Source organism: Acinonyx jubatus, chromosome C2 (assembly GCF_027475565.1).
Source record: "Acinonyx jubatus isolate Ajub_Pintada_27869175 chromosome C2, VMU_Ajub_asm_v1.0, whole genome shotgun sequence".
Classification (NCBI taxonomy): Eukaryota; Metazoa; Chordata; class Mammalia; order Carnivora; family Felidae; genus Acinonyx; species Acinonyx jubatus.
The window spans coordinates 17,927,157-17,950,836 of NC_069384.1; the positions used below are offsets into that span (position 1 = coordinate 17,927,157).

Below are 23,680 nucleotides of genomic sequence, written 5' to 3' on the forward strand. Positions count from 1 at the left end.
ATATGAGCAAAGCAGGTGCGGGCTGAGCACTAAAAACTCTATTGCAACAATAAAGGGGGGGGGTTAAGTAAAATATACTAAAACAACCAAATGGAATTCTAAGCAGCTACTGACAGTAATGATTATGAAAATTGTACAAATGCTGAAAATGTTTAGAATTCAATATTACCTGACACAAACATGGAATATAAAATTGAGCAGACATTATGCTTCAACTATGTGAAGTTATATGCATACAAAGACTACATGGGAATTTATCCCACATACATCAAAGAAGAAAAATTAGTAAGAACATGGATGATACTTTTCCTTTCCCAAAGGAATAATTTTACTTAATATTACTTTAGAAAAATATAAATTGGGACACTTCTTTCAGTTCATTGAAAGAGTTCTCTTGCCTACCCTCTTAGTAAGGTGAGATATTTTTATCAGCCCGGAAGGTAAAATTGTTGATAATATAATTGTTGATAATATGAGCCACATCTGCATTTGTGTTTAACCCTCCAGAGTGAGTTCCAGTTCGTGTTTTATGACGGAGACACTACTTTTTTCTAGACAAGTCTTTGCACGATACCACAAAGAAGATATTATCCACTTGAAGAATTCCTAATTCTTTTAAAAGTAAATGCATCAGATCTCCAATTGGAAAGCAATGGGGACCATCTGATTTCAAATCTCCTCACATAACCTCACACCAACAAAAACACGCGAAGTATCTTCTAACTAGTTATGATTTGTGTACTTAAATGCTTAATGATTGTTGCATGCTAACTTTATATCCTGCTACCCTACTGAACCACCTAACCACAAAGAGAGCGAAATGTATAAAATGAAAGCACACGAGGACTGTTTTTGGAGGTGCATTCCTCTATAACCTGGGAGTAAGAAGAGGCTCTCTAACCATGACTTCAAAAGTCAGATACCAAAAAAAATAAAAGTAAAAAAATTTGACCTCTTAAGAATTAAAATAACTTGCATGGCATAAGCACCAAAAAACAAAGGAAAAACTGGTAGAAAAACATTGCAAAACATATAACTTTAAAAGATCAAACATGTAATAATTTTTTAGTTGAGGGGAAAAAGCCCCACCAAACTCCTATAGAAAAATACGCAAAGATGTGAATATCTAATTCACAAAATGATTGAAAGTAACCTATAGAAAGATGTTCGTGGTCACTCATAACAGCAGAACTGCAAAGGATACCACCTTTCCCATCAAACTGACCAAGCAGAACAAAAATCAAAAGCTTAACAATGCATTATGTTGGCAGAGCTGGGGAGAAACAGGCACTCATATGCACTTCTGGTAGAAATGGAAAAACGGTACATTCTCTCAATGAGAGAATTTAGCAATATTTAACAAAAGCACATGTGCATTTACCCTTCAACCCAGCAATTCTAAATTTACCCTAAAAATACAGCAATAATACATATTTTCAAGGCTATTTATTGCAGCATTGTTTGTAATTGTACATTGGAAGCTATAGTGCCACAACATACTAGAAAAGTATGGTACACATCTTCGACAGAATACTATAGAGCCTTAACAAATGATGGAGGGTATTCGCGCTGGTTGCTGTAGGAATCCATGTATCTACGGTGAGGGGTAGGAAGGACCTGTGCTCACCAGCTCTTTTGTCCTTGGAGAAGTTTCCTTAAGATCCCCACCCCTCACTTGTTCTGAGATTAGTAAACAAATATCCTTCCCAATGCCCCAGGAACCTTTTAAACTGCTGCTTCTATGCTGTTCCTAGCAGGTTGTTTGCTATGCTGGCTCTTTAAGGGCAGGGGACTGTTTTCCATCCCACCCCCCCACCCCCAGATTTTCTCCTGCCCACTGAATTTCTAAAGTCCTGATGGTAAGCCTGCTGGTTATAAAAACTTGCAAAGTTAAGCGCCACTGATTTTCAAAGCCAAATGTTATGAAGACTCATCTTCCAATGTGGGTCCCCCATGCCTGGGGTGCCTGGTGTGGGTCTACTCCTCTCCCCTCCTTAGGTTTGTGGGGTTGGTTAATCTCCCTAGGCGTTTAGTTCCTGATCATGTCTCCACCCCTTTCATCCTTTTGATGTGGCCTCCTCTCTGTGATTTTCTGGGTTGGGTGCACTGATGTGGCTGTCGTCTAGGTGCATCCATGGGACGAGGTGAGTGTAGGATCCTCCTACTCCGCCATCTTCCCAGAAATCCTGGAGCAATAAAAAATGAATGAAGACAAACCCTATGAACTGATACGGAGTGATTTCCAAGATGTATTATTCAGTGAACTTACTTCCCTATAGACAGACTTTTTAAACTAAATTAATATTTCAAAGCATATGGCTATTACATGAACTCTCTCCCAAATTTCCTTTGAAAAGCTGATATAGCCATATTGAGTGAGGACCCCCACAAACTCAAACCCCACTTTTAATTATGAGATGCCCATCAAATATCCTTAGGAGACAGACAAATGAAGACTTCTAACGGGTGGTTTGCCTAAACCTAGTGTGAATCAGGGATAGGTTTAAAGATCTGTGTTTTAATAGACCTGCAAGTATTTCTGAAGCCCACTAAAGCTTTCAGAACTATACTTCTAAACTGTAGTGATTATAGTAATACAATTTATTTTAGGATTGTTGGGTTGATTAAACGAGACCTAGTTATTGAAGCTAACTGTAATAACTGCTGTTGAGAGAGCTCACCTGGAAGTACTTTGTCTCTTGTTTTTGATATGGTCCAAAGGGGAATCTTAAACTTCCCCCAAACCAAACAAGCTATTCGTTTTGAAAGACAGTGTAGCCCCTGTGGTAAAGGGTAAGAGCTCTGCTCTGAAGTTACATTTTCAGGGCACCACTCCTTGCTGTGTGACCTTGGGCAAAGTTATTTATTTGTGCAGCGTCTCAATAACTCTGCTCCTACAATAAGGGTGATAATAATTGCATCCACTTCATCAAGAGGTTGAAAGTAATTACAGTGTTAAAGAACTTAAAAACGGTTCTGACACAAAGTAAGCATTCAATACTCTTCCTGTGCTCTGAGTGCCATATTTTAGGTTATCTCCTTTCTTCTCTCTTTTTCGCCCCCCCTGCTTGCTTTCTTCCAGATTTTTTGCCTTTGTATGAGTCTTGCTTTTCTTGGCATCCACACATCTTCTAATGAAGATAAAGACCAGATACAAGTAGAGCCCTAAATGTACCCACTTTTTTTTTTTTTTACTTATTAATGAGTAACTAATTGCAAGGAGTTATACTGATCTGACTCTATGGTGAAATATATTATCTGAAGAAAGAAAGTATGTGTCAGAAGAACTCAAAGGGAACCATCATAAAACTCAGACATATTCTATCATATCATACCAAAATCCGATATGCGACCTCTCCCCATGGGGACTGCTGGGCCTCAGAAACAGACCTGGACAATCTGTGAAATCCTGTTCTCTTCTAACTCTCTGGTTCTAAATAATACTATAGGTTAACATTACTCACCTCTCATATGTCACCTATAGCTTTTTAATCATCTTCAGACGTTTAAAATGTTGGCTTATGTATCATCCAAAGGCAGAACTATAATGTAAATCCAACAACATCAAATTACACATGATACATAATAAATGCTCATTGCTAAATATACATCTTCAAGTTTCTTAAAGTTCTCAAAGTTTCAGAAAGCCCACTAAAGAACAAATGTAAAGTTCTTAAAGTTTCAGAACTATGGCAGGAATTAAAATATCTTCAGAGATAAAACTGCTCAATTTTCAAAATGCGATAGTATGCAAAAGCTTTCATATTGTTAGGAAATATCCACTCTAAATGACATGACCAGACTAAAAGATTTTATTTAAAAACCCATTTTTTTCACTATAAAATAATACACGCTTATTGTAAGATATATGGAAACCATAAGCAAGAATAAAGAAGTATGTATCTATGTGTTCCCTAAATTAGTATCTCAAAGGAAATACAATTTTGCTTCTTCCTTAGAAAGACTATGAGCATTTTTCTGTATTATTATTCTCCATAGACATGAGTTTAATAATGTAATATTGCAAAAGATGGATGCCATCTTTTTTTAAAGTTTGTTTGTTTGTTTGTTTGTTTGTTTTGAGAGAGAGAGAGAGAGAGAGAGCACATTCACATGCAAGCAGGGGAGGGGCAGAGAGAACGGGAAAGAGAGAATCCAAAGCAGGCCCTGCACTGTCAGCATAGAGCCCGATACAGAGCTTGAATTCATGAGATCATGACCTGAGCCGTAACCAAGAGTCGGACACTTAACCGACTGAGTCCCCCAGGTGCCCCTGGATACCATCTTTTTAAAGCTAGTATTTATTATATGCTATGAGCTATGTATAGCTATAGTGAAAATTCAGGGGGAGTTATTAAATAACAATTAATTAGAATTCTAGCAGTCAAAAAATAGCTATTTTTACAAATTTGTATGTACTCTTATCGCCCATGTATGTATTAGTAATAGCGTTTAAAAAATCAACTTCCGGGGCGCCTGGGTGGCGCAGTCGGTTAAGCGTCCGACTTCAGCCAGGTCACGATCTCGCGGTCCGTGAGTTCAAGCCCGGCGTCGGGCTCTGGGCTGATGGCTCGGAGCCTGGAGCCTGTTTCAGATTCTGTGTCTCCCTCTCTCTCTGCCCCTCCCCCGTTCATGCTCTGTCTCTCTCTGTCCCAAAAATAAATAAACGTTAAAAAATCAACTTCCTTGAGGTATAATTTACACACTCTAGAACATGCATATTTTAAGTGAACTGTTAATGTGCATTTCCAAGACTTCAGCACATGTATGCACCTGGGTGATGGCCACCATTATTAAGATATAGAACTTTGCCATCACCCCCAAACATTCCCTCATGAGACTCTGCAATAAAACTTATATTCCTACCCCATTCCAAGGCAATCGTTAATCTGCTTTCTGTCATTATAGATCAATTTTGCCTTTTCTACAATATCGTGCAAACAATATTATACAGTAATTTGTTTGTGTCTGGCTTCTTTGCTCAGCATATTCATCCAGAGACTCATCCATGCTGTTGCATATTCTTCAAACTTGTTTTTACTGCCAAGTTGTGTTTCACTGTATGAATATACAGCACAACATGTTTATCCATGGATTACTTCCCTTGGATACTTTCCTTTCCCATTTTTCGTCTTAACTATGTATCTCAAGGACTTTCCCCATTATCTTAAAGTACTGGATATTAATCCATAATATGGATATATCCTAATTCACTTAACTGGACATGTAAGCTCTTTATCATGTTTTAAAGTTATTATAAATACTGTTATAAACATGTTAACAAACTCAAATGTTAATGGAATCTGATTTGGAAATAGGATTCTTGGGCTATTGTCTTTATCTTTCAAAGGTACAGAAATATTTTTGCTCTTTTAAATTCTAAGGTTGCAAATGAGAAGTCTGATGTTGGATTCTTTTTCTAAGCAAACTTATTTTATTATGTAGAAAAATTTATATTATTTTAACTTAACGCTAGTTCAAATAGGTCTCTAGGATATGTATATATGCATTCCTCTTTTTAAAAAGTTTTCCTGGAACTCACCATTTTAAATTTGAAAATTCAAATTTTATTATAGCTTGGAATTTTAAACAATCATCTTTTTAATATTTGTTTCTTCATTTTTTTCTTTTAAAACTGCATCTAGCTTGCATATTATTTTCATATTCGGTCTCTTCTCTATGCCTTAGCATTTGTTATATTTTTATTCATGGTTTGTATTTCTTTGCATATTTTTCTGTTAGGAAATATGCCCTCTACTTGAGCCTATCCCCTCTAACAGCCTAAGTTTTTTTTTTTTTTAATCTGTGACAATTTTGTAATTTTTCTGTGATATTTTTAAAATTCCAAGTCAAGTTTTATTTTAATTTCCAGAAACTCTTTTCGTCCCTCTAATGCTGTGTTTTAAGGTTTTCATTTCATATAGGTTTGTGTAGGCATGTACATACATATATACATACATATTTTGCACCTAAAGCACCTGAGTACTTCAAGGTGGACTATCTTTTGCAATGGCAAGCCAGGAGGCAAGCCTGCTTGGCCTTTTCCATTGACATGTATGAGGAGAAGGTTCTCTGTTCTCAAAAGCAAGCTGGGATCAACATATTCCACTTGCCACTGGCCTCATTGGCAACAAGCTGCCAGTCCCAGAGCTGTGTGCAACCACTGGGTGGGAGCAGTCCTGCCCTTCATCTCCAGATGCCTGTCCCCACCACCCCAGTCCTAGGGTTCTGCATCCAGTTTTATCTGCAGAGGAAAGCATCTTTCCATTCCAAAAACCTTCAATATCCTTCTCCAGCTTTGCAAATACTCACTTACATCCGTATCTTCTTCTTTTAGGATGTAAAATCCTATATATCTGAGACTTCCTCTAGTTATTTACAAATTCTCATAGCTACTTAGCAATTGTGTTCCCCAGAAGAATGTTGAGATCAGGTTAAGAACAACAGAACCCACTGATAAAGTTTCTCAAAAACCATGGATTAAATGTCTGGATTTTAACCCAAGAGCAAAACGAATGCACTGGGTTTTAAACCAGTGAGTGAATGTGATGAAATCTATAATTTAAGAAGAAATATTCTAGTTTTAGTCTGGAGAATATCCTTGGAGCCAGGAGACTGGTTGTAATGGAGACTCTAAGAGCCTAGCTTAGAGCAGAGATAGAAGGCAAAATGCAAATATATTTGAATGTTGTTTGGGTGTACCATCAGAAAAACTGTGTGATAGATCAGCTGTTAGAACTGAGAGAGAGGAGCAATTGACCGGGCTTCTTATTGGACAGGTGGATGGCTAGGCCTTCACTGAAGCATACAGCCTGCTAGGGTTCTCTGGTTATATTTATTTTGAAGGTGGTTTTTCCTCCCATCTTCTTACACCAAAGCAGCAGCATATTGATAGGACTAACCTCCTAGAGGAGGACAAACTGCATTAAACTGAATGTGTATTTGAATTTTGATACATATTGCCACATTGTTCTTAAAAGTTGGGTTGTTGGTTTTTATTTTTTATTTTATTTATTTATTTATTTGGTTGATCTGATATATGAAAGAATGATGTCTCACTGTCATTTTGGTTTTCACTTTCATTTCTTTTTGGGGAGTTAGGATGTTTAGAAGACTAGAAGACCTAGATAGATAGATAGGTAGATCAATCTATTAATATTCTTGCTCAGTTTTCTATTGGTTTTCTTTTCCTTATTGATTTTTTTTAATTTTTTAATGTTTATTCATTATTGAGAGACAGAGAGACAGAGCATGAGCACGGGAGGGGCAGAGAGAGGGGGAGACACAGAATCCGAAGCAGGCTCTGGGCTCTGAGCTGTCAGCACAGAGCCTGACGCGGGGCTTGAACTCACAAACTGCAAGATGATGACCTGAGCCAAAGTCGGACATTTAACCGACTGAGCCACCCAGGTGCCCCTTCCTTATTGATTTTGAAGTTCCTTACATATTAAGGAGATCAGGACTTTACCTATCCTATGCATTATAAATATTTTTCCCAGTTAAATGTGTGGCTTGTCCTATACAGACAGTTTTATTTCTTATGGAGTCAAATTGGTCAATTTGTTTCTTTTATGACTTCTGAGATCATATAACGCTTAGAAAAGCTTTCCATAATTATTTACATGTCATCTTTCCATTTTTTATCCAATATTTTTATAATTGCATCTTCAAGTTTAAATACTTGATTCGTATGCTACTGTTTTGATGAAAGGAGATAAGAATCCACAGATGCTCACTTAAGGCCCCAGCACTATTCACTGGGTAACCCATCATTTCCTCTTCTGCTTTAAAAGTATCTTTTTTAAAACTATAAATTTAATTTCTATGCATATGTATCTCCATTTTTGGATTCTCCAGTCTGTTCCATTAAGCCTATCTATTCTAGTGTTAATGAAAACTGTTTCAATCATTGTGATGTTATAATATGGTTATTTTCTGTTGAGGCTTATCCCATTCATCACTCTTTTGAATTTCTTTAATAAATAAAGAGAATTATCTTTATTCACTTACTCATGCTTTTTTTTTCCTTTCATGCCTAAAACAGAACTTTCTAATCGATTCTAATTTGCATGAAAGAAAATGATTGAGTCTCTGTAACTCTATTTAAGAGCTGTATAGTTGATTCTGTCTGATTTTCCACATATACAAGCATATCATTTGCCAGTGGTAATTTTTGCTTCCAATTTTTATAACTTTTTTTCTTTCTCTTGCCTAATTGCATAGGCCAGTAACTCCAGAACAGCATCAACCAATAGCGATGACAGTGTACATTCTTGTTTTGTTTTCCACTTTACTAACGATGCTTTAGGTGTTTAACAAATAAACATTTTATCAGCTCTCAGCAGAGAAGCTACACACGGCCTCTGACTTTCCAATTCTTCTGGGCTTTCTTTAGTGGCTTCCTTTGTCCAGAACCTTCAACCCTGCAACTGCCCTACCTTTGTTGAAAGGTGAAAAGTTAGATTCTTCTTCACCTATTGCCTCCAAAGGAAAAATTGGAGCGCAGGGCTGGAATTCAAAAGAGCAACTGCCAGAGCACCGGGCTGGAAGAAGTTCCCTCTTGCTCCAGGACTCAAGCCACAGAAGGAAGAACCCGAGGGTGGGGAGGAGTCGGGGCCACCCCCGCCCCCAGCCCCGCGTCGGTGCCACCCGCGGAGATGAAATGTGAGCCCGGGTGGCCCAGGACGCCGGAGCGGCTGCCTCGCCTGCCGCCTGAGCGCCGCGGGCAGAGACAAAGAGACCTCGGCCCCAGCGCAGCCCCGCGCGCCACGGCCGGGTTCCCCTCGAAGACGCTCAGGGCAATGGCCCGGTCCCCGCGCGACCCCCCTCTCGGGAGCGCTGCCCTCTCCCTCTGACCGCGCTCCGGCTCCTCCGCGGCCCGGGCTCTCCCTTCTCCCCCCCATCAGCCCTCTCTCCAGTCTGTGCGTCTGTCCGTCTGTCCTGGCGCGCAACCTCCGGCCACCGGCTTGGATGGACGCGCTGAGGCTGCCCGGGGGTCCAGGAATCTTGCTTCCGAAGCTGGTCCTGCTCTTTGTCTACGCAGGTCAGTGGCCTGGGGCGGCGGGAGAGGGGAACGAGACTTGGGACTGAGCTCGGGTCGCCCTCTGGCCACGCGGGTTGGGCGGGAGGCACGGGGACCTTGGTGGGAGAGCCGAGACGGGGTGGTCCCCGCCGGGCAGCCAGGGAAGCCGGCGTGCTGCGACCCTCGGCTCGACCTCCCCCGAGGTTTTGTTTTGTTTTGCTCCTTTTCTTTAACTTTCCCTTTCCCCTTTCCTCCTCCCTTCTCTCTCTGCAAGCAATTTAAAACTCCCAGTCCAATTTAAAAATCCCGAACGCACATTTAGAGGATTTCACTCTCTGGATAGCGTTCCATTGATTCTGTCCACGACTCAGGAATCTGGGGGTTGAGGGCAGAGACTGAGGGGTGGGAGAAAAGCATTTTTTTTTAAAGTACCCGAGATTCAGAGGTATTTGCTGAAGTTTTAACATGAACTAATGTGGTGACTTTTCCATTTCAAGGTAGTCTGTCTATCTCCTCTCCTTGCTACCCCCACATTCTGAGTATTTCGAAATATAAAGCCTTAGACCATCGGGTTTTTTGTTTTGTTTTTTTCACTTTAGAAGATGATTCTCAAGTGTGGTAGTCTGGATAATTGGATGCTTTGAGTTCAAATAGGAGGTTTTCGGGAGGCGTAAATTCACCCAGAGTCTAATCCTGTTTTCATCGATTTCGTGAAGCACTGTTTATAGGTGAAAGGAATTTCATTTCCCTCCTCCTAATTATTCTTCCTGAGAATTGCTAATAATTGATGGAGCAAAGCGGTTTTCTTGTTTCATGATTGATATGGAACTGAAAATGGCTTTTCACTGGTTATTCATGTATAAAGTTAATTACACATGTGGTTTTGCATTTGCTTCCTATTCACAAAAGAAGCTGAAAGCAAAGTTCTTTGTAAAATGTTTTCATGTCTCTCGCTTCCTAGGACAAAAAAAAAAAAAAAATCACAGGCTTACCTGTGACCTTGCAATAGTAAATTTATGTAGCACTGTGATTTATTTCTTGATACTTAACGAAGATTGCGACTGACATGAAGAGGTTCTTCAACATTATTGAACGTGAACGTCAAGAGAATTGAACTTCTCATTCAACCTTGCCAGAAATGACTCCCCAAACTTCTATAGAAATTTCCAATTTATACACTAAAATGTGAATTAGTGGCTGTCTTTAAGTTATTTAAAAGATATTTTATTGCAAGGAAAATTCTGACTTTCAAATGCAAAAATTCATCAAAGTAGGAAAAGAACTTCCTACTTAATGAGGAGAAACTGCATTCTAATCCGTTTGCGTATTTCTGTACCTTAAAGTGTATTCCAGAATTTGCGAAGCTAAAAGAAACAATTGCGTTATTGGCTTTATAGTAAAATCTTCCCATTCGTTCATTTGAAGCAATGATTCTTTTCAACTCCTCTGTTTATCCAAAAACAAAAATAAAAATAAGAAAATAGGACAAAACCTCACTCATCTTTACTCAAGCACACCGTTGAACAACAACTTACTCTTGTCTATTTTATTCCCTGTGGTAAACTGAAAGCTTCTAATGCACACGCTTTTCCTTCCTTTCGTCCTGTTTCCCCACCCCACCCCCACCCCACCTCCACCCCCACCCCACCCTGTGCTTGGTGAACAATCCCCAGGGTTCAGGAAATCTGCAAAGCCTTCTGGCAACAAGTTTGGTTAGTTTAGAAAGTTTCTCTGCCTTCATTTCTTCTCTTCTTAGGCATACCCCCCTCGAAAGCTACAGAATAACTACAAGCCAATAATACTAAATTAACTTACTATCTTTGATAAGAAATATTTAGCCAGTGTGTTCTTTGGTGTTAACTCCCGAACTCTTTGCTTCAGAAATCCCTTTATGTTTGCCTTATTTATTTACCCAATATTCACTGAGTGAGGCATTTTGAGTGTTATATAGGACAGAGGCCTTGCTCTGAGTTTCATCTGGGAGATAAAGGAGGCCTATTACGATGTATAAAAGGCTGTGTCATAGGCGAATTACAGTCATGTGCCAGAACTGTTCACAGGAGGGAACCTCATGGCTGGCTTAGGAGAGTAAGCTCCAGGAAGATGATGTCTGTTTTGTTCAGCATGATATTCAGAGACCGGCAAAATACCTGGCCCATAAGAAGAACCCAATAAGTAATCGCTCAGAGAAATTGAACTTAAGGAGGAATTTAGGGACTAGATAGGGAAGCCTTGGACATAAGGAAATGGAGGAGGATATAATGTGAACAAAGGCAAAAACCATGAGATATATATTTGTCATGATACAGAATTCATTTTGGTTGGAACTACGACATGTGGCTGGAAGTGAGGACTGGGGGATGATGAGGAAACAATGCCGATCTAACAGTTGAGACACCCTGTTAAATAAATTTCCAGCTTTAATGGGACAAAAACCTATGTAGATGCACCGCCTATAACCTGAATTATTTTCCCCCAAAGCAGATGCACTAAATTCATGCTCCCTTTGACAAGGAGGTACGGGTGAAGTTTCTGTGCCTAAAGCATCACGTTTTGCTGTGGAACCACCTTTGGAAAGAGACCCGATGACATTTATGCTGTTATCCAACTCCCACCGCAGGCAACAAAGACAGGATTTGGCCAAGGTTTTACCTTCCCAGCCTCAGCCAGTGACTGCTGTCCCCTCCCTTTCCTTCCTCCCTTATCCTCAGCTGTAGCTTACAAGAGCCATTTCTGAGCATGTGCTTTGCAACCAGATGTCGCTTTTCCTGTGCCACGAATTCCTTGAGGTGGGGGTGAGGGTTGGAGAACCTTCTTCCACATCATGCCTTTGATTCAAGTCACTGAAGAAAGTTTGAACTGGCTACTTTTCAAGAATATTCACTCGAATATTAGAGGTAATATCAATTATCTTCTGAAACAATTGGAATGTTCCATTCCTTACAAGTGAGAAAATGCTCCGGTGCCTTCCAAATCCGATTTTCACAGAATTGCTCTCCACTAAACTGGAGAGAGCAACTAACATAGAAGATTTGACGTGTGGTCAAAACCTCAGTTTGAGAATGTTGTGATTGTGAATCTGTTTGCCATACTCTTACATCTGCCCTTGTCAGTTGTTTAATTCTGGGAAGTAGACAGGAGTGCTAGAAAATGCCATCAAAATAAGGAACAACTTGTGACATGATCCTGATGTTTGCTGCAGGTATAATCCAGCTCCTTGGCTACAAGATGTTGGTTTCCTGTAACATTGGTTCAAAATATTTTGATAACACCACGTCCTTATAATAGTAGTAACTGGAATACAATAATAGTAATTGAACCTTTGATATTCATGGAGAGTTTAATAAGACGTCACTATCAAGGGCATCATTCCGAAGGCACCCCATGAAGCTACTTACATATGGGTTGTCCTGCTCACACAGAAAAAATGGGGACATCGGCTCTTCCACTCTCCGAATGGCTTTAGAGAACATGCAGCAAAACATCCCGGTTAAGCCTCTTGAGACAACTAACTAATCTAAATGTTTGAATTAACTAAACAGCACTAAAAATGAGAGCTATAGAAGTTCATAGGGAAAAATGAGAAGATAAATAGCCTTAAAAAGTGTGATGCACTCTGCAAAGAGCATACCCTGTCAGTAGGTCATTAGATTGTGCTTCTTGTCTTCAAAATTTAGCAGTGGTTTTCAGTAGAGTTACTGAATCTTACAAAGTAATTATTTCTTCCTCTCCTTTCTTCTTACCTCATCTCAGAAGAAAACATTAAGGTTTATTAATTTATGGGGTAGAAGTAAAATGGAGGGGGAAAAAAGGTGAACGTTTTCACGTGTTCTGCAAAGGCCATGCATTATTGAAAAAGATCAATGAACTTTGCTACTTTGTGATGACATTCATTTGTCAAGAATCATCCTGTCAGGGAGGTGATTTAAAAACAAAATCTAGGGGCGCCTGGGTGGCTCAGTCAGTTCAGCGTCCAACTTCGGCTCAGGTCATGATCTCACATCTTGTGGGTTCAAGCCTCGTGTCGGGCTCTGTGCTGACAGCTCAGAGCCTCGAGCCTGCTTCAGATTCTGTGTCTCCCTCTCTCTTTGCCCGTCCCACCTTGTCCTCTCTCTCTCTCTGTCAAAAATAAATATACATTAATATTTTTTTAAATCTAAATTTTTCTTTCTGGATAAATCAATCACCTGGACACACAGACATAATGTAACATCTTGTACTTTTCGGTTATGGTTTGACAGACAAGCAAAAGTGTTACATAATTTAGATAATAGTTGATATTACCTCTAGGGATTGAGTTGGAAAGGACTTCCTTTGTGATTCTTGAACATGTAACTTAAATTACCAGACTATATTTAGTGCGTTTCTAATCATGTACCTCAAACTCACATATCCATGATAATTTATACCAGTGATCGTAATTAAATAATCATCTGAACTTGTTAAACATAAATCATTTAGGTGGCACGAAGAATTTTTAAAAGCCAGGGCAATTTTTATTCAAATGTGGGGTCTAATTTTCCTTGCCGAAAACAGATGGAAGAAAAAAGACAGTAATTTGGCTTTATCAGCTCCAACATGTCCTTTCTACTCAGAAAGCACCTTTTTCCCTTCCCGTAGTGCTGTTTCATAACTTGTTGATTCTTAAATCCAACATTAAATAAATTGTTAATTATTCACAAGATAGTTATCTACGGAAACGCCTTCCTACAACTAACCCATTGTCTTCCAATCCAGATGAATTGACAGGATATGCAGACTCAGTTGTGTTACCATATGTGTGCAAACTGTCATTAAGAGGGTAAAACAAAATGTACAGAAAGAGTAACATATAATGCATTGTCATAAAAATATACATTATCTAAAAAGTATCTCCAGTTGACAGTAAACACGTCAATAACACATGCCATCAAATGACCTTAATGTGACCCTCAAGTCAAAAGACTTTATCATTTCGAAATTGTTATAAGAATTCTGTTGCAAAATTGAATGGCTGATCTGTTGGATCATTCATTCCTCCTTTCGTTGTCCCGTTCAGCACTTCCAACTACCAGTTATGGTGTTGGATGAAGGAAATTCAAAACAGAATGGTCTTTGCCTCTTCTGGATTTACGTCCAATAGGGAAGGAAGACTAGTTTAGATGCTTATTCATGTTTTAGAATTCTGAGTATGCAAAATGAATATCTAAATGCACCGAAGTGTGGTTGCTGACCGATGGAGACATAAAATAGAATATTTTTCATGAAGCTGTGATTTCAGAACTGTAAAGGACGTGTGTGGTGTTTCTTTTGCAGAGGATTGCCTTGCTCAGTGTGGCAAAGACTGCAGATCTTACTGCTGTGATGGGGCCACGCCCTACTGTTGTTCCTACTACGCCTATATTGGGAATATCCTCTCGTGAGTACTGGTCAAGTTCGGCAATACTGATGCTCTTTCCATTCCTCAGTTACGTGTTCACAAAGTACCAAGGTATAGAGGTAGGGGCAAGAAATTTTAAAGGGGGTTATTTTTTTAAGTTTATTTATTTATTTTGAGATGGTGAGTGGAGCGGGGTGGTGGGGGGGAGCCCCAAGCAGGCTCCACACTGTCACATGAAATGCTACGTGTGACCTGAGCTGAGACCACATGAAACGCTTGATCACATGAAACACTAGATGTGACCTGATCTGAAATCAAGGGTGGGACGCTCAACTGACTGAGCCACACGGGTGCCCAAAGAGTGGTTATTGACATAAAGCCTTCCCTGGAAATATTAAACACTCATCACTATCTACAGTGTTATATTATCTAACAAAATATGCAAAGTGATATGCAACATAAGCTGCTTTTATTAGAAGAGGGTTAAGAAGTATTCTTTTACGCTTAATTTGTGTTCTATAATAACAATGTTTTTAGTCGACCACATGCATTTACTGATCATTTTTTAACATTGTCAATTATATGGTTTTGTCTGCTTTGTTGAAGGATTTGTAAGTTAGAATTTGTCATTTAATTATGGCTAGTGTATTTTGCCATGTATTTGTCTATCTCATTCAGTAGATGAGAGACATTATGAATAAAAACAGTTAAGATACGAAATGTCAATTTTCTACATAATGTATGTTGAAGAACTTCGGGAAATAAGCTTAGAGCCCAAGAAAGTCTAAGCATCAGCCCTATACGGTGGTAACCAAGTACAAACACGAGTGAAACAAACACGCATAGACTGTGTTTAACATTCCTCCATAACAAATAGAAAATTTATTTTGGAGATGCCCTGGGCAAAGGGACATGGAGAAGCTGGAACGGCCTTCAGGGTTGTATGTCTGAAGGGTTTGCAATTCTTTGTTCTTCTACATGGATCTTAAAGTCAAGAAATTAGAAAATTAGGAACGTAAGACTTTTCGGAGTCAAAAATCACATGTGGCTTTCAAATAACAGCCAGGATCTAGTCTTTTAGACTAGCACCTTAGTTTTTATTTTTCAAGTGAATATCACGATAACTCATTCTCCATTCCCTGAGGACAGAAGAGCTGGCACCACATACACTTTCTAAAATCAAAGTTGGGGCTGATAGTGGAGATCATAACTGTCTGAATAAGGCCAAAAATAATCATACTTCAGGATACTCTTGAAGTCTACCATGGCTCTAAGAATTGTCAGGCTGTAATAAAGATTGATGAACGGAATTTAAGCATTCTTGAAATGCAAAATAAACTCTAAATAAAATGTTTGACATTTTCTCCCGGAAGTCTTGCTGAAAAAGGGTTTAAGTCTCCTTCTTACATTAGAGATCAGTCAGAATGATATTTACGGGATTAATCAGCTCAAAATACGCTCAATATAAATATATAAGGATGTTTCACATTTGTATGTCACTTCTCACTCTTGAAGTACTTTAAAATAGGGGCGCCTGGGTGGCTCCGTCAGTTGTGCGTCCAACTCAGGTCATGAGTTCAGTTTGTGAGTTCGAGCCCCGTGTCAGGCTTTATGCTGACAGGTCAGAGCCTGGAGCCTGCTTCGGATTCTGTGTCTCCCTCTGTCTCTCTGCCCTCCCCCGCTCACGCTCCGTCTTTCTCTCTCTCTGGGAAATAAATAAACATTAAAAAAAATTGCAATTTAAAACAATTTAAAATACATAATTACTAAATTCCAATTTCATTTTCCAGTGGATTCCACATGCCAGCTGTTGGTGTTTCAGGGAGAGGTGCAGGTGGGCTCAAAAGGTGGTATAGATTTGAGGAAACAAGCTTCAGAGTGATTCCGTGATTCTCTGGTCCCCTGCCTCCTGGTCCCATCCACTAATATCCATTACTGTGTGCATTGTGTCCTTATTTGTCACCTCACAGCTAACTGCACCCTGGGGAATAGAGAGAGAAGAAAAAATTACTAAAATCAGAACTTTAAAAATTTAAATTTACAGATGCGCTTTTGTATGTTTTATATTGACATTCAGATTTACATTTTTATGGTATGCGTTGTAACTCTTTAATTTTACCCTTGGTTAAAGTAAAGAGTGGAATTGATCTAGTTGTCTGGGTTATTAGGGCCATGGACTGGTTATATTTGAAGAGAAGAATTGTGTTTTGAGTTGGGGGGAGAATAAACACAGATGGCGTTATATTTCAGGCGGTTATAACTGAATTCTGTGTTCAAAATAGAAGCCATTAAGTAAATCCTTTGGTAAACAATTCTCAGGAGAAAAAATAAAGAGAAGCTTTAAAGTGTTTTCCCCCACTGAATAAAGGAGAATACATTTTCAGGATTTCCAGTAATTGTTTAAGATTTGAAAAGAGTTCTTAACTCCACCCAAAGCTTTTTTTTTTTAAGTTGTGGGGGGAAAGGAGATAGAGACAAAATCATTCCAAGAATGCTTACAAAAGTTCTTTCATGCACATGTTTTCAAATATTGCTATTTTGGAACACATAAACTACCTTCCTCTCTTCCAAGTATCCAGGCACATTCTTGCTAAAATCATTTTAATCATCTTAACGGAAAGTTAAATCTTTGTCCTTATTAGAAAAGTAATAAGGAAGAAAGCTGTAAACACAATGGGATGTAATGTATCCTAAATGGCTAATTTTATAAATTGGTTATAATTTGCTTTCTATTTTTGTATGTTTTCAAAATAGAAGATATCTTGGCTCAGCTTAAAATGAACTAAAAAGAGTGCAAAGTACAATCTGGGTCATTCTAAACCGTTCACAAATCGGTAAGGTAATGTGCAGTCAATACTCATCGCTGAGGCCCCTCTAAAATAATCAGAGAGAGGTGTTTATCCCTAACTCTGTTTCCTTCAACTCCCTTTTCTGTTTTACAAATGAACCACTAAGGTTCATTTGTAAAGAGATCCCAAGAGCTAAATTTACCTTTTCGTTGAAAAGCCTTACTTACATTACTCAGGTCCCTTGTTTTTAGACATTTTACATTCTAAATATGAGTTAATTTTGACAAATAAATTTAGATTCTACATCCCCACATTTTTTTTTCTTTTTTCAGTTAGGAATTTTTTAAAGTTTATTTGTTTATTTTCAGAGAGAGGGAGAGAGGGAGAACATGGGTGGGGTAGAAGCAAAGAAAATTCCAAACAAGGTCCACACTGTCAGCACAGAGCCTGACACGGGGCTTGAACTCACAAACTATGAGATCGTGACCTGAGCTGAAATCAAGAGTTGGACGCTTAACCGACTGAGCCACCCAGGCACCCCTTCAGTCAGGAATTTTTAATTTTACATGTGTCTCCTGAAAAATTTTAAAATTCAACTTTTAAAATGGCATATCTACTTTTTAATTGGAGTATAGTCGGCATATAACATTATGTTAGTTTCAGGTGTGCAACATATTGATTCAATATTTGTACATATTGCAAAATGATCACCACAATAAGTCTATTTTAAATAGCATATTTATTTTTGATCATTATGGTCACACATACTAAGTTCAATATAGAAAAATAGTCCCATTTTCCAGAATTTAAGAATGTTTTCACAGAAGTCAGCATATACTATGTAATCTGTTATTTACAAATACATATTGAGGGCTCATTAATTACTTTAGCAGTACTGAGCTAGGTTCTGGGATCCAAGGATGAATAAATGATACACCTTGACCTCTAGGATCTCACAATCTCATAAGAGAAGAAAGTGCAGAACATTTAATTCTGATTCAGTGAATTAATCTATCAAGTGTTATTGGAGGGCCAGGAAGAGAGAAAACAGCCAAGTCTTTGTGCATATGTGTTTGGAAAGAAATGTTTAGGGAAAGTCTCATAAACATGGAATTGGATCAGAGTATTGAAAGATATTTATATAAATGGACAGCCAAGAAAGGGAGGTACATTCCAGAGAGAGACTGTCACTTGCAAAGGCAAAGATATAAGAATGGAACTGGTCAGTTTGAGAACCCATGTTATTCAATGTTGCTGTAGAAGGAAGGTTAAACTTTAAATATAACATACGAATAAGTAGGGAAGACAAAAGATAGGTCCTTACGTTCACATACTTTTAGTGGCCATGCTTAACAAAACTGAAACAAAATAATGTATTATTTTTCTTGATTAAGATAGCTGGTTTTATATAGAAATGACATACTCTTAGGTACTACTATGGCAAAGGACATGGGTGAGAAGGGTACCAAATGGACATTATCTTCTTTATGCCATAAAGAAAGGATTTGGAATAAACACTTTGAGATGTTGCGCTATTTAGAACAACTTATGACAGGATACGTGACCTTGGAATTATTTCTCCCTTTTTGAGACTTTTTGTCATCATGAGGGTAATTACCTGAAGATTAAAAGCCTCACTGTGCTTGAAAATGAGAATTGGGTCAACTCAAGAAGTAAACAATTTCTCATCAAAATGATTCTCAAACATTTCATTTAGCCACTCTTCCCCGTGAAAAATAAATATCTGTGATGAATATAGAAAGGGATATTTCAATTTTTTTGCTGCTGATGAAGTTTAATTGACATGCCTGAGGGAGAGGATCCAGCATAAAGACGTGGTTTGTAGAGTACTCTTTAGCATTGGAAGAATTCAAGGGGATAGAGGGTGCACTTGAGTGGCTAATTACTGTCAGTAATGGAATAAAGTAAAAACTTTACTGGACGTGAAGGGAAACTGCTCTGTGAGTAAAAAAAAAGTATTGTCTGGTGTCGAATAGGAGCCCAATAATGCCTAGGATGGACTTAGTGAGCCCGATAACAAGATATAAGATTTAATCCTTTTATTCAGAAATAGATATTTGCTTTTCCAGTATGCCTCTGTAAAATACAGCTCTGTCGAGGGATTCCTCAGAGCACCATCTGGCCAACACAAAATCCCCGTGGGGAAAAAAATCAAGAGGAAGAACTAATAATGGAGATCCTGGTGGGATTAAGTTTCTTTTCTCCTCAATGAAATGTGAAAGATGTATTGCCCACAGTTTTGCAAAGACAGGTAATAAATATCACCACTGTGATTTTAGAACCATGTTACGCATGAAAGCAAAACCGAGCTAAAAGATAAAGGTTTCATATTTTCAAATGGCATTTGAAGCGTATGCTCATTTAGTAGCTGAACGTTCTGAATAAAACACGTGGGGCTCTTCAAATACTGACTGGGACATAATGTATTTTGAAAGGCCCTTTGGTATTGGGAACATCATTTAAAGTAATTAAAATAAAATATTCTTAGTACTTAGATATGAGAAAAACAACTCTGAAAGGTGCTTACTGAGCAAACCAAAGTTGGTGGGGTGAGGGGGGAGGGTCTACCTTTAGTATGACACAAAGATAAATAATTAATATAATGTTAAAACAAATATGAATTTGGCTTCAAACGTAGTAACAAATTTTGTTTGATTAAGAATCACGTCAGTGTGTCTCAGAAGATATTTCTATTTTATGGGTTTTTTTATAAAGATGTTTATACAATAAACATCTAGAAATCTAAAACTCTTCTCTGTCAAATCTTACATTCTATTTCATCGTAACTGCCTCTGTAAATTAAGCTTCAATGTCAGAAACATAATTTGTGTTTAGAAAGAAATGGATGAAGTTTCTAGAACGTTCTCAGGAATTTGTATCTATAAATATGTAGACAGAGATTCTGTGTTGTACACCAGGTTCTGGGGGATAGAGCCTTGAACCAAACATGGTTCTTGTCCTTGAATTATTTATAAGCTACTGGGGAGCATAGACCTATAAAGAGATAGTTAAATCTACTGGGGAAAGTGCAAAATGCAGTGGAATTAGGGAAGAGAAGCTTTTAGTCCAGTTTGAGGGTTCTAGGAAAGCTTCTTGAAGGAGAGTAATTCTAAGATTAACCTCGAAAAGAAAAGCAATTGATAAGATGCATCGCTTACTTGGAGTTAAAAGAAAAGATTTAGCAAACTAAGAATACAGAGGAAAGTCTCTTCACCTTATAAATATCTCAAAAAAGAAAAATCTCCAAAAAGCAAAAAAACCCTATGTCAAACCCCAGACTTAGTGGTACAATATTATATATAACCTTTCCCTTTAAAGCCATCTGTAAGGCAAGCTGGCATCTAGGACTTCTATTCAGCATCCTGGTCAGTGTAACTAACAAGACAAGTTAAAAAGAGGTGATAAGAATTGGATAGGGGGAGCTAAGTTGTTATTTATTAATGCTATGATTGCCTGTACTCTTCAGACTATAAAAATGAATGAGAATTCACCAAGATTGCCGTATATAAGCTCAGCGTACAAAAATTAGTTCATCCCTCTATATCAGCAACATTCAGACAATGTAATATGTATGTGTGTACCCAAACCTCGTTTATAACATCAAAAATGATAAGATACCTAGTCAGAGATCCAGTAATAGTATATGCATGGCATTTATGGAGTAATATAAATATATAAAAATTTTGAGAGAAGAAAGAGCTACAGAAATGAAAAGATCTATCAAATTTTAGATGTGAATATTGTAAGGATATCAATATTGGTATATGTCAGTTCTTCCTGAACTGTATGTAAATTCAGTGGAATTCTAATCACAACCCACAAGACCATTCTTTTTGTTGTTGATGAGTTTGATAGACTGAGTGTAACGTTTTCATGGGATAGCGAAGGGTGTAAGAAAAAAAGATATGAAGAAGAACAAAGTGAGAAGACATGCCTTGGAGACATCAAGATTTATTATAAAGTTATAGTAAATAAATTGTGTGATATTGGTTTACAGGTAAACCAATAGAATATAGAACTTAGAAATTGACTCATATATATATTGGGCTTTGACAGATAACAGATGGCCTTACAGACCAGTGGAGGTGGGTGGGTTATTCAATAAATGGTGCATTAGCTATCCATATGGGTAAACATTAAATTCGCTCACTCCGTCACACCGCACCCAGAAGTCTATTCGTTCCTATTGGATTAATTATATAAATGCAAGAAGCAAACATTTATCACTTTTAAAAAAGGGAGAGAATGACATTATGGTATCAGGATAGGAAAGAGTTCTCAAATAAAAGGTAAAAACACAAGTACAGCTACTAAAACTAAAAACCAATGAACTGTATACTTCTTAAAAAAGATTTTCATCCCCATGACTTCTTTATTTTGTGACAGGCAGTTTGTATCTCTTAATCTTGACCTTTAATCCACATGACCAATGTGCGTGCACAAAAAAAATAAGAGAGCAGAGAAGTGGAAGGGCAATAAGTGTATAGAAGATGCTCTACCCAGTGAGCCAAAGCTGGGAAATGAAATACCATCTCACACCCCTCAGGCTGGCAGTGCTGTTCAGTGTGACATGAGCCGCTGTTCAGTGAGCCGCAGGAGCCAAGGTGAACGGAGCTCACATTGCTGGGGAAAGAACGTCACCTGTTATCAGCACTTGGGGAGCAATTAGACCAAGTACAGTAAAGATGAACGTGGGCATACTTTGGAGGTTAGTGATTCCTCTTCCACGTATATTCCCTACAAATTTCCCAAATATGCAACAAGATTTATAATACTGGCAGACGTGTTAAACTAGCAAAACATTGGAAGCAACCTCAATTTCCATCAGAAGAAAATAGATCGACTACATTCATACAATGGAACGGGATACAGAAATTACAGTGAATCCGTGCATGTTGGGGCACCTGGGTGGCTCATTCGGTTAAGCGTCTGACTCTTGGTTTCGGCTCAGGTTACGATCTCATGGTTTTGTGAGTTCAAGCCCTGGGTGGGGCCCTGTGCTGGCAGCACGGAGCCTTCTTGGCATTCCCTGTCTCCCTCTCTCTCTCTGCCTCTCCCCCGCTCATGCTGTCTCGGTCTCTCTAAAAAATAAATAAGTAAGCTTAAAAAAAATCTGTGCATGTTAATGCATCACTATAATAAATCTCAAAACTGGTAATGCTATGTGAAAAAGAGCTAACAGAAATAGACTGTGCAAAACATACTATTTGTGTGAAGTTAAACACATAAAATAATTCTGTGCATTACTTAGGAAACATGGGCATGTGGTAAATGTGTAAATATCTGAGGGAGCGAAGGGTATACATGAATTTGAGGATTTCCCAGGACTGAGGGATTTCCTGGAATGCAGAATTTTCAGTGCCACAATGGAGACAGCCCTTGGCAAACTGGGACAAGTTGGTCGCCTAGACACCGTTGAGCAATGAACTCGATTCTGCTACCGTGTGGACAGAGCCTCAGATCCCAGAGGTGAAGGCCTCCATCATACAAGACATCCTTCCACTTCAACCATCAGGGGCAAGTCCAGGTGGCCACCTGTGCTTCTGACCAACCAGCTACAGATTGATGCATTTGTTGGAGTGACCCGCAGAACCCAGAAAAACATTTTACTTGGTTATAAAAGGATCCAACTCAGGAACAGCAAGATGGAAGAGTGCAAAGGGCAAGGCCTGGGGAGAATACTCCGAGCTTCTGTGTCCCACTAGCAATCTGTTGTCCCCAACTCTCTGTGTGTTCACCAACCAGGAAACTCTCCAAACTCTGTCCTTTGGGGGTTTGATGGGAGCTTCATTCCAGAGGCATGATTGGACTCAATCTCCAGCCCCATTCCCCTCCCCAGAGGTGGGTGGGTGGGACTGAAAGTTTTCCATCCCTTATTACCTGGTTGGTTGCCCTGGCCACCAGCCCCCATCCTCAGATGCTTTCCAAAAGTCACCTCGTTAACCTAACAAAAGACACCTTTAGGAAATTTCAAGCATCTGGGGAGCTCTGTGCCAGAAATAGAAGGAGGGCCAAATATAAATTTCTTATTATAAGCCTCAACAGCCCCTCGTTATCATGCAGATTCTGGTTTGGTAGCTGTGGGGTAAGACCCGAAATTCTGCAATTTTCACCACCTCTGATGGGCTGTCGTCACAGCCCAGCCTCCAAGCACGCTTGGGTAGAGGAGGCTGGCGTGACTTGACAACGTCCTAACCTATGGAATGAAACGGTAGAAGAGATTAGAACTGGAGGACTGCTGGCTAGTGACTGGGGCTAAAAGAAAGAACAAGCCCACATTTAATTCTGGAGCTTCTGCTTTGGATGATTGGGTGGATGGTGTGCTGGAACTAATAGGAAATATTCAAGAAGGTTCCAAGAGGGGAATTAATTCCATTTTTAATATGTTGAGTGGCTGGCCAGTAGGGGAGCAGCGGTAATAGACTTTATAGCCTATGGGCTCAATTCAGTGGGTCTTCAAATGGTGAAATGGACTAATCTGAACTCCGT

The 23,680-nt window shown here is 38.8% G+C and overlaps 1 protein-coding gene and 1 long non-coding RNA gene across 2 annotated transcripts in view; one reads left to right on the plus strand and one right to left on the minus strand.

The window, feature by feature from the left end:
* Positions 1-8,379: 8,379 nt before the first annotated feature.
* Positions 8,380-23,680, plus strand: part of CYYR1 (cysteine and tyrosine rich 1) — a 107,086-nt gene continuing 91,785 nt past the window's right edge. Inside the window, exons 1-2 of the mRNA XM_027041774.2 lie at positions 8,380-9,043; positions 14,318-14,420. Coding sequence (XP_026897575.2) covers positions 8,971-9,043; positions 14,318-14,420 — 176 coding nt within the window. The 5' untranslated portion in view covers positions 8,380-8,970. The remainder of the gene's footprint in view (positions 9,044-14,317; positions 14,421-23,680) is intronic.
* LOC128315130 (uncharacterized) overlaps positions 16,334-23,680 on the minus strand; it is a 39,759-nt gene continuing 32,412 nt past the window's right edge. The window contains exon 4 of the long non-coding RNA XR_008297579.1: positions 16,334-16,362. This is a non-coding gene — a long non-coding RNA (uncharacterized LOC128315130). The remainder of the gene's footprint in view (positions 16,363-23,680) is intronic.